Here is a 12,091-nt window from a genome sequence, read left to right on the forward strand (position 1 = left end):
GACTGTCAAAAATGAAGAAAAATCTCTAGCTGCTCTTGTGGCAAATGAAGTTCTCAGTGCTGCTTTGCTTAATGAAAGGGAGAATGTTGGTGCAGTTGCACTACTAGAAGGTGTACGGGGCCAGATGAGTAAGGAGTTTCCTTTTCAGAGACTGAGAAATCATTCTTGTGGCCCTTCTGCCCTTCTCAGTACCCTTTTGAATTTTAAAAGAGCAAACGAAGTTTTGCTTAAACAAAATACTGTTACCACACAAGACTCATACGCAAAACATAAGAAGCAATAAGTCATAGCCGAATTCATTTGTCTTCAAAATGGATAATGGATGAACATGACTGACTGCAGTGTTTTTCTCTGTGTGTGTGTATACACACATGCATTACACAGACACATACACATTTATATATGTATGAGTATATATACACACACTTATATTCCCTGAAACTAAAATTTCAGTTTTCACATGGTTAATAAGAAAGCAATTTTGTGTTTAAAAAAAGTGTTCCATTATAACTTACTACCTGCAAACCCAACGATTTTTATTTTATAGCACTGGATATACCACAGATGTGAGTAGTGTTCTGCAAGAGATTTGTATGATAGACAGAACGTTTTTGCAAGTAAAAATACGGGGTGGTTACTTTCTGTGTTTTACTTTGGAAGAGAATGTTAGTATGAAAGTGAGATTTTGGTTAAAAATCCTAATGTATATATATTTTTCCCTTTTGAGGTAATGTACTGTTTAGAGCACACTTTTTTTTATTTGGTTGTTTTTGCAATCCTTTGTTTGAAAAGGGGAGGGGGGCTTAGATCATCAATTTTCTTTTTATCAAACCCTTTTGCAAAGTTTTCTGCCAGCGAATAAAAGAGCTTGTAACATAATTTGGTCAGCGCAAGCTTAGTGTGTTGCCAGTTGGTGCTGTGCCTAGAGCTGAGTCAGGCTCTGCTAGAACTGATATATAAGCAAGTAGCTGAAAGGTTGTGCTTTACTGGTATGTGTAGCAGAATTACAAAATGTTATTTTTTATTAATAACACCACTTACACAAACTGGTAGAAACATTATAGATATTTATAATTATTGTGTTCGGTTTTTTCTTCCAAACTGGCTAGGAAGGTGACCTTAACAAAAAACTCCGTCACTATGTGTCTTCCAAATGAAAGAAAACACATATGAAAGTTTGTAATGCATGGCCTAATGGACCTCATATTTCATCTGTTTACAAAGAAAAGGCAAAGGTTATCTACAGTTCAGTTTATGCAAACTCTGTTGCATATTGCTTATGTTTTTTTCTAAGCTATACAGTAGAGAATAAGGTCATCGTATTTGTGTTGCCTGCTTATATAGTTAGTTAAACTTGGTATGATGTTCAATAAATAGGAATATTATTCAAGGGGTCTGTGCTAGAAGATGTAAAAGCAGTTCTTTGTTTAATATTTCCAATATTTTCTCAAGTTGTAGGCACTGCTAAATGATGATGTTTCATCTCTAAACAGAAATATACTTTTAATGTAACTATCTAGTGCTAAAGACTATTTTGAATTAAGCTTTTTACTAGCATTTGCAACAGATGAAATTGTGTATGTGTAATGATTGGATAAAAAGTGAATTTAAACCATACTTCAGTAGATAGATGCAAATTATAATTGTTACTGTAATTATAAGGGAAGAAGAAATTGAGGAGTTGTTAAATTCCTTACCTGACGATCTTTGGTTATGGTATGAGGAGAACTTTATCCATCAAAGACTGTAGGTATGGCTCAGTCCAAGAGTATTTAGAAGGGCTCTAAATAATGTGAATTGAAAAAGTTCTTCAAGATGGATATATTGGGCTGATGAAAACCTGTCTTTTAACTACCTGTTTTTTTCCTGAATGCATTGTGTGTGTTAATAGTGGGGTTTTTTGTGTTTGTTAGCAGCGGGTAACATGAAGAGTTGATGTTGACTTAGATTTAAGGAACCAATAATGATACTAAAAGTTCAAATACTGACTAACAAAGAGCATTGCCCTAGGATTTTTTTGAGGAAGTCCAGAAAACGTTGGTAGAAACAGGAAATACTTCATTAAAACTTTGACTCTTGTCAAATTATTTCTAAATAATACAAGGATCTCCGAATGATCATGGCTGATCTGCCAAATTTCGTTCCTTGTAGAAACAGATTTCTTTGTCCCCACAGTAACTTTTTCTGGTACTTTATATTATACATTCAAACGTCTAATATTTTTTTCTCTCCAGTTTCCCCCCAGTGTTGAGAAACTTGGGATAACATTTTAACACTGGAGGTTTTTGAATGATCATTTAATTAGAACTAAGTCTAACGATCAGACAATCCAAATACAGGAATAAAGGGAAGAAGAGCCAACAATTTAGTGAATGCACTTAATTAGTACTTTGCTCTAAAGATAGATATCAACACAAAAATTTTCCCTAATGGGGATGATTGGGCTGCGCATATAATCCGTGTTGAAGAAAAAGTGGTAAACTACATTAAGACTGCTATGAAAGATTATAGATTTCATTGTTAAAATGAATGCTGCCAAGAAAGTACCAGGAGTGTTGTAAAGCTTGTATGTATCCCAATCTGCAGTCCTAGCCTGGACTCTGGTCCCACAGATACTCAGCCAGATGGGCTTTCTGGAACAATGGTGGAAACAGTAACTCCATTGGCACGGAACTGGTGGGATACCACTCCCCATATAGTAGCAATTCCCATAAAATTCTGTTTAGAATTTAGAAAAAAAAAGCCATAGAACAGCTCAGAAAAGCTTTGAAACTGAGGAGTCAAATCTCAAGAAATGTAACTGAAGCAAAGGATTTTGAATTTACCGTGAAGTGTACCATATGTCTTTCAGGAACAGGAATAACGAGACATTTAATAGCTTTTTAATGCATCTTACTGTGTTAAATTTGAGGCACATATGGTACACTCCTAACTGAATTTCCATTCTTCTATGGTTTAATGTTGCAAAGTCTTAAAAATGGAGTCTTTCTGTTCAAATGGTATTATTATCTTTTAATTATCTCAAATACAAATAGTTCATTTTAAAGATGATGTTACATTTTTTTCCTCTCAGGAAAAATTTTCATAAATTGCCACTCAGAAAGGAGCAGTACAATAAGAGCTTTAGGTCCAGTGGATTCCTTTTCAGAACCAGCCATGTACTTTTTATAGTAAATTATTTACACCTTGGGTTTATATTTTGAGTAATTTCCTTTAATATCCACCATATCTTTTGTGAAAGAATGATCTTGGAATAATTTTTGAATATTTAATAAAAATACAGTTTGTGACCTGAAACACTTCAGAAGGCAACATTTTAAGGTCAGGGATACATGTAAACTGTATTTTATATTTGCACAGACTTATCCTATATAAAAATTTGTTTTGCCCAACATGAACATGCCATCATTTAGTCAATGTACTCCCCTTCCACAGGTAAGTATTGAAAAAATGGAACAGATTTTTTCCTGCAGTCTCCTAGAAAATCAACTTCAAAATCAGAAATAAATTTTTAATTAGTCTGGTTCTTAAGTCAAGGGAAGTGCTAGCAGCTTTTCAGCCCCTGCATTCTGGATTAATGGGTTTGAATAATATGACTGAAAGAAGGTAATGAAAGGTGAATGATATTCTGATGATCTTACAGTGTGTGTTTTGCAGATTTTTCTTTTTTTTTAATTACACTGATCCAGTTATATTAACAATACATAGGGTCATGTAATCTTGCATAAATGTGAGATTTTTGGGGGAAGAGCCTATAAATATTCTTAATTTCATTCTTTCTTCTGCATCTGCTTTCTCTCATTTGCTATGCAAACTAATGTGGTGGAAGATCTAATGCTGTTTATGAACAATACAAAGTAGCTGAAGTTAGTTTGAAGTAATCTTTTTTTAAATATTTTTTTTCTATTTGGTTTCCAGTGAAGCTGTTGGAGGAGTGAATCAATTGTAATTGCAGACTGTTAAAACGAGGAAAGGCTTAATATCCTTGTATCTGTTTGTGTTGATAAGTTTTATTGCTGAGTGGAATTTCTGATAATTCTTTGTTTTGAAATGAGATTCAATATTTGTGTAGCATTTTTAGGAAATTAATATCAGCATTAATTGACAGTAACCATGTCAGGTCCCTTTATGAATAAGAATTTAACCTTAGATACTTATGTTTCCAAAAAAGGAAATCTATCATGGTACAGTTAGAGCATAAAATATGATTAGCAGATATTGGAGATGGGTTGTTTTTGAATAATCTGTTTGGGCAGGTACTTTTAGGCTTAATCTGTAGCCTTCTGTACAATATCAATTAAGATATCTGTTGAAAGATATATTTTCTAAGTAACTGCATTTTAAAATATGCTACCAGGAAACATGCCTCAACAAGCACTGGAACTTTTAGAATATGTTTTTCTTGATCTGTTTCCACCTGTGCACTCCTCTCTGCTCAGCTTTTTAGCTCCTCTCCTACTGCTCTGTTTTGTGTTTTCCAAATGAAGCACAGTAATATTTTAGGTTGGTTGTTAGGTGCACCATCTTCCAACATGTGATAGCATATGGAGTCAGAGGTTTACTGTGCTGTCATCTCCATTCATTGCATTTTCATAGATCTTGGTGACTAAAATGATTATCTGAAAATGCATAGTTAACTCATCTTCCACTTCATAGCCTCTGACTGAAGACAGCAAACAGTCAGAAAGGTGGTGGATAGGAAATCTGGTTAGACTACATGGTATCACATCTGTTCTTTGCATTTCAGCAAGGGGGTGTTGGTGTGACACCCAGGCAGTCCCCCCAGCAGCCAAGCCTTGCAGGGCAGAGTGCCTTGACCCATCTCCCTCTGCTGTGGGGAGCCAGATGGTCCTCCCCGAGTTACCCATTCAACGGCATGTTGCACTTTATCCCTTGTCTAAGGCAGACGCCAGTTGTTTACACGGCTGACCATGCTGCTGTGGTCATCTTTTTGTTGGTTGCATTTTGTAGAGGAACAGTTTGATGAGACTCGCTACTAGAAATGACCTGGCCACGCACAGTGGCTGGGAAGATCAACCTTGCCAAGGCCTGTGTTAGAAGAAGAGGTGAATGCAACCATCCTTGAAGACTGAAAAGCTCTTACAGAATGCTGATGCTGATTTAATGGGTTTGTTGTTGTAATTTGCCTTGTCATATCTTAGAGTATGTGTGCTTGGGCGGGGTTTTTTGTGTTGGTTTTTGTTTGGGTTTTTTACACAGAGAATCTCATACTGTGTCTCCAGTATTGTATCTACAGTAGTAGAACCAGTTCTGTATCTTTGAATCTTTCTTCTCTCTATTGTTAATATTGATTGTAGTATTTGTCTAGTATTTTTTTTTTTCCTGGATTTCTGTCTCATCTTCCATGAGATTCTTGGCTGGCTTGAAGATCATATTTTAACTCATACTTCCGAGTTTTTGAGACAGTGCAGCTTATCCATGAGTTACTTGCAAGTAACTTTAGACTGCTGTGGTTTTAATGGAGGAAAGATTAATTAAATCTTGTAGGTAAGTTTTATATTAACTGCTGTTAATTCAAACTTCATTCTAGCTTAGCTATTGTAAATTTCTGCATAAATACTTTAAAAGCTACTTAGTTTAAGTATTTGCTCAATGCAGAAACTTACTTTTTCAACATGGTCACTTGTTTCTGTATGAAAAATATAGCAAACTTGGCCTGAATAACTGTTCCTTATAAAGCCATGTTACACAGAGCAAAATACTAGCTTGTAATCCCTTTATAAGGGATTGTTTTGTGTTTGTGTTCATGCCTAACTTTTTCTCTTTCTTTTTTTTCCTCTTCTTTTATTTTAAAAGGTATTTCTCAAGAGTGACCGGGTTGCAAGAATGGTCCACAGTGGAGGATGTTCTGCAAATGACTTTAGAGATGTTTTTAAGAAAAACATAGAAAAGAGGGTCCGAAGTTTACCTGAAATCGATGGATTAAGCAAAGAGACAGTGTTAAGTTCTTGGCTAGCCAAATACGATGCCATATACAGGGGAGAAGAGGACTTTTGCAAACAGCCGAATAGAATGGCCTTAAGTGCTGTATCGGAGCTGATTCTGAGCAAGGAACAGCTTTATGAAATGTTTCAGCAGATTCTAGGGATCAAAAAATTGGAACACCAGTTGATTTATAATGCCTGCCAAGTAAGTATTGGTGTCATTCGGTTCTGTTGTGTTCAGAATATCTCCCCGCCGCTGACAGGTCAAGTGCTTCCTCCCTGTGTGCCGAAGCTTTCAGTTTTAAGTACATCTCCACAGTCCAAGGAGATGAGACCCTTCAGGAAGGAATCTTTGCATCATTTGGTCGCTGGAGAGCACTTGGAAAAAGGGTATGCCAGAGTATATGGTACTTATGCTGCAGGGATCTCCTGACACCTTTTATGGTGTCACAGTTCCAGTGGTTTGGGTGATTCTGCAGCATGTTCTATGGTCTATACACCTGCATACCCTCATATAAATTACACATGTATGCTTGTACATACATTTGTATGTATGTGCATACATCTTTAAGAGAAATTTGCTGCCATAAATAGATAGGTGATAGGTGGCTGAATTCAGGATGCTCTTGCCATCCAGTGTCTAGAATTTCGGTATGTTAGAACTCAATGTGCTTCATTTCCAACACCATCTACAAAGCTAATTTGCACATTTTTACTTTGATGTTCTGTTGGGTAAGAGTAATGGTCCCCATAAATTACCGAGACCAAGACAAACAGTCTCTTCAGCAATCATATTTGGATTTATATGTATAATCTATTGCTAATCAGTAGTGTAAATGGTATGTAAAAATATTTTATCTGGCCAGTCTTCATAGTGATGTAACTGTAAATTAACAATTACTTAGGGAGGAAAAACATGAAAAAAGCAAGGTATTTTTGAAAGTCGCAACCAACCAGCATGGATGTGGCACTTAAACTGAGCTCACACAGTACACCAGACTACAGCTAAGCTGTTTGTCATATATTATGCTGAAGGCTGGCTTGTAGTTATGGGCCATCTTAATATGGGAAAAAAATGAGGAATCTTGGACATTGTTGCCTATTTAATTTATGGAGTAGTGTGGTATGCTATCATGTAACTGTTCTATGACTGAAACTTCTGTGGTGTTTAATACTTCTCAAGGTCATAGATCCAACTTTCATAATGAGAAAGTGTAATATTTTATTCTGCATGAAATTATGAGGGCTTCTGTTTTCACTATGAGCTCTTTACCCACTATGAGGGTGGGAAGAGACTTCTGAATAAGCAGTGTTTAGAATGGAAGGAGACAGAATATTTCTTCTTTTTTTCCTGTTTGGCCCCTGTTTTCCTTTTTCCTTTGCCTCTTAATTCACATACATGTATATCATGAAGTTAACCTCTGGGATATGCAGGTTGGTAACAAGATGAAGTAGCACTGAAATCTTGGGGGATAATCGTGATGATCTGGGGGTTTTTATATAATAGAACATAGAGGCGTAGGTGGATTCAGTTTGGAAAAGACCTCAGGAGGTCAGTCAGTCCAACCTCCTGCTTAAAGCAGGGTCAGCTGTGAGGACAGACCAGGTTACTGAGGACTTTATCCATTCAGGTCTTAAAACGTCCAAGAATGGAGATACACCACACAGTCTCTCTGGGCAACCCCTTCCAATACCTGAAAACATGAAAAAATAACTTTTTTTTTTTTCCTGCAAAAGTAGATAACCCGTTACTTATAGTAGAAATTCTGTATGGATTCCTCCCTCCTCTGGTGTCTGATGATGGCTAAATCTTACTTTATGTGTCACTGTGAACAGTCAAAATCTGCTGTTAGTCTGTGTTGTGCTAGAGGAACACAAACAAAAGTGGTTGTAGAGCTGTCAACAATTAAACAAACAAAAAAATTGTTTCTTTAGTCTGGAAGTGATTCTGATGATACAGTCCACAAGGTGCTTCTGTTTTTGTACTTGAAGGCTTCTTTGTTTTGGTTCTTAATTGTAGGAATATTGATGGAACAAAGCTAGTTGGCAAATATCAAGAAATTTCTGTCTGTTCTTGGTCCGTAACCTACAGAGAGGCTGAAACATCACAGTGACTCATTGTTGTCTTCTACCATGGTAGAATTTTGAGCATGGGGTGATGTTCTTTTCTGTTTTTTTTTTAATCACAAATTAAAGAAGAAATAATCTTGTGGGAGGTAGGAAAGGAGAAAGACTGATTGATCATCCTGATGTGTGCAAAGATGACTCAATGGGATTAAGAGAAGACTCTTCTCTTACTCTTCCTGATTTTGAGCACTGAAGGTTCTAAAATCTCCTTGTGCACGTGTCCGAAGTACACATTGTTTACGCTGGATTCATATAAATATTGAAGGATGGGGAGAGAGACTTACCTCTTTGGGAGCAGATACAGGAGCACCTACGTATTTCAAGCTGGGAAGCATGGAGAGGGAAAGGCTTCAAGCCTTTACCCTTCTTGCTTGGGGTTCCTGCTGTCTGAGGATTTTAGTTTTCCAAGGCAAGGATGAGATTACTTTGCTAAAGCAAAAACATTCATTGTGTACTCCAACAGAGTTGCTACCCTCCATACATTTTATATCCTGTTCCTGTGGTCCAGTCAAGCCCATAACACACCAAAGGTATGAGGAGAAGTCTGTTAAAAGAAAAAGACAGCAACCATAGCCTTCCCAGGAAGCGTATTGCAGACAGCAACCGGACTCTGATAATGTAATGCCTTTTCTCTTTTGACAAAATCCCTTATTTCTCATTATAGTTTTAGTAAATATTTTAGTTTAGGCTGTATCTTATTCCTTTGTATTGACAGTGTATTTATAGAAGATGAGATGAAGTTAGACTTGGATTTCAGTCAGCACCAGCAGTTTTCATTCTCCCCTAGAAGCCTCTATCTGTCTTTGTATGAAAATGCTCACTTTCATTTCCCTTTGCCGCTGCCGTTCAGAATACTAGAGACTTGCAGATAATGATAATCAATAGTGTCTGGGAGCAGTGAGATAAGTGAAAGTCCAAACAGATGTTAAAATTGTATTTTTGATAGAGGTTTTGATGAGTTGGATTCTAGCCTGTGCTTCTAGCAGAGAATCAGATATATGAAATTCTGTATATTTTCCAGCTCTGAGAAACAGCTGCCCTTAACAGCAAATCTGTACAGTTATAATTTGTGCAGAAAATTCTGTCTTTTTCTTTCCCCCTTTTTTTTTCATTTGTTCCAGCCCTTTGGAAGTAGGAAACAGAAAAATGTCTTACAATGTCAATGATAAGAGTAAATTATCCTGCCCCTACAAGGCTGCTAGGCAGACAAGGATGCTGTTTGTAACAGTAGGAGGTATTGTCTGCCAGCCTCCTCCTTGTGACTTTCTCGGCATTTAGAAACTTTTTATTGGTTTTCAGTAGCTTTTGCTCCCCAGCCTGTTCTAAATGGAGCATTCCCTTCAACTCTTAAACCCTTGGGTATCTTGCAGCAGCTCATCAGACAATTCTGCTAGGGTGTGGGTTACTGTGGGTCCACAGAGGTTGCCAGTCTCCATCCTTTGTGTGATAGCAGTGAGAGACAGTATTCATTCAATGAGCACAAGAACTTAATCAAAAATAAAGTGAATAGTAATAGACTAGCTCTCTGACATTGTCAAACACAGTCCACATAGCTATTAGAATTTTATGCATTTTTCTTTGAAGAACAACTCCTTGTCACAATCTTGTAACATACACTAAATGCCTAAGCTTGTCCTTAGGTAGTGAACATTAACAGGATGTTCACATTAGGATGTTGAAGACTTCTTCTATGATCTTCTTTTCAACTTTACAACTTAGAGCAAGGCCAGCAACTGCTGCCTTATCTATATCTCTTTGTGACTGAAAGATTCAATTTGCTAAGTGCTGACACTTTCACCTGATTTTTATTTACATTGTATTGCTTTGAGCTATGTTTTATGATAAAGAAATGATTGCCAGTTAGCTGGGACTTAATGAGCTCCTTGATTTGCTTTTGAGATGCCTGGCCACAGTGTGTTGTAACAATTTCTTTGATTTATAGAGATCAAACATGATACAGTCTTTTTTTTTTTTTTTTTTTTTTTTAATTGTTCACTGATATAGAGGATAACTTTGATGCAGAAAGTCAAACTGAAAGTCAAACTCAAACTGATGTGTGGTCATGCACTATTATTATACCACTTCACCAGTACCAGAATTTCCATATCAGGTAAATCATTGCTCCACACAGAGTTTATTGTAGTTTGAAAGTACCTTTAAAAGGTTGACTTTTTTGGCTGATCTAAACCCCTGGTCTTGGGTGCGGGGAGAACAACACTGATTTTCATAGTGGAAGAATTCTTGCAAGTCACGTTCTCTTTTCTGACAGGTAATAAATATTTCTGGGAATAATGTAGCAGTTTTAAGAAGAATTATTTCCTAAGTCTTCTACTGTCGACTTTTTGGGAATCAACCACAAACTAATTCTTCTGGAAATAGCTTTAGATGGTACTTTGCTGGAAGATATAATTTTCTGTTTAAAAGCCTTGTATTGCATCTGGTTCACATCCTTCATTATCTTTAGCTTTCTCAAGATGTAACTCTTTGTATAAGTGTCTAATATTGAGAATGATGGAATATATTGTATCTTCCATAATAAATTTTTGTATTTTTAATTATAAGAATATTTTCTGTCAAGAATTTCTCCTGAACTGAAGTCTGCTTATGGTGCTCAATACAATTGGACTGTTTCATCCAGCACTTCACTGAAGTCCAGTTAATTATGCTGTTTTGGAAATAAGTCAAACTAAGGGCAATTTAATTTGCATCAAGGCCCTCATGACTTTTCAATGTTTGTAGTTCTGATCCTTTGCTCAGTAAAATCTTGAAGAGTAGTGCAGTTATGTCACAGATCACAGAATTTCCCATACTTCTGGATATTTTTCTTAGAAACTTTCATACCCTGTATACGTTATAGGTACAAATGCAACTTTATGAAGCATAAAGGATAATGGTATCTTTGTACAGAAAGTTTCAGTCTGGAGTTGATAATCTTCTTGAAGTAATTAAAGAAGTGTTAAAATTCTCTTTAGTATGTAGAGCAAAACTTACACAGATACATTAACTCTTAGGATGTTGAAGACTTCTTCTATGATCTTGTTTTCAACTTTACAACTTGGAGCAAGGCCAGCAACTGCTGCCTTATCTGTATCTCTTTGTGATCAAAAGATTCAATTTGGTAAGTTCAATTTTGCAAGGCACAGGAAAAAATTGGTTTGGGCTGTATATTATACATATTGCGTAACAGTGTGTGTTCTAGATCTGAGTCTTTTTAGTCAAAAGAAAAGATACTGTCTCCATGAGATGTTATAATGTGACCAGGGCTTCAGCTATGCCCGTATCTTTCCAGTGGTCACCAATGACTGTCATTACTTACTTCATGATAAATTATACCTGATACAACAAAGTGACCTCTGGAAAATGTTGGCAAGGTCCATTGCTGTGTTTTCGAGGTAGCATCAGGTGTTCGACAAGACATCAACCAACGTCTTAAACATCCCTCTGGGCTGAAAATGTGCTTTTTACCCAGCCTAAGATATTCCAACTCCCCTATTTAAAAAACAAACAAAGAAACAAACAAAAAACCTCGTGCTGATCACCTGCTTCATACGGGGGATCTTGTTACCTTCAGGCCTTACCTGGTACGAGGTTACTGCTGGGTAGCCAGTGCAGGCCCCCGGCGTGGGGCAGGATTTGTTTGCTCTCCAGATAAAAGGCAATTCTGCAGCGACTGCGGGGTAGACTGCAGGCAGAATAGGAGCGTGGGGAGAAGCTGTCCGGGTTCGCGGTGGGCAGAAAGGACTGCAGCGGTGTAGGAGAGCTCTTGGGAGCGGAAAAAACAGTAATTTCGTGGGACTGTGGGAGGCTGTAGAGTTATAGTTAATATTCAGGTGTTGACGGCATTTTTATATGATAAATGTGAGTCTAGAAAGTTTCTGCACGCAGTCATGATGCAATTACAATATGCTTCCTTACAGAACGGGTCAGTGCTTTAAAACTGTCATATATGTCAACCTGAAAAGCGTTTCATGCCTTTGATAACAGAAACATTCAAATGTTCACACTTCAGGCTTGTTCAC

At 36.9% G+C, this 12,091-nt stretch overlaps 1 protein-coding gene across 13 annotated transcripts in view; it reads left to right on the forward strand.

Annotated features, from left to right (window-relative positions):
• Window positions 1–12,091, forward strand: part of CADPS2 (calcium dependent secretion activator 2) — a 335,485-nt gene that overhangs the window by 108,063 nt on the left and 215,331 nt on the right. For all 13 annotated transcript variants that reach the window (XM_075727943.1, XM_075727950.1, XM_075727951.1 and 10 more), the window contains exon 3: window positions 5,818–6,150. In XM_075727943.1, coding sequence (XP_075584058.1) covers window positions 5,818–6,150 — 333 coding nt within the window. The remainder of the gene's footprint in view (window positions 1–5,817; window positions 6,151–12,091) is intronic.

This window comes from Pelecanus crispus, chromosome 1 (assembly GCF_030463565.1).
Source record: "Pelecanus crispus isolate bPelCri1 chromosome 1, bPelCri1.pri, whole genome shotgun sequence".
Lineage (NCBI taxonomy): Eukaryota > Metazoa > Chordata > Aves > Pelecaniformes > Pelecanidae > Pelecanus > Pelecanus crispus.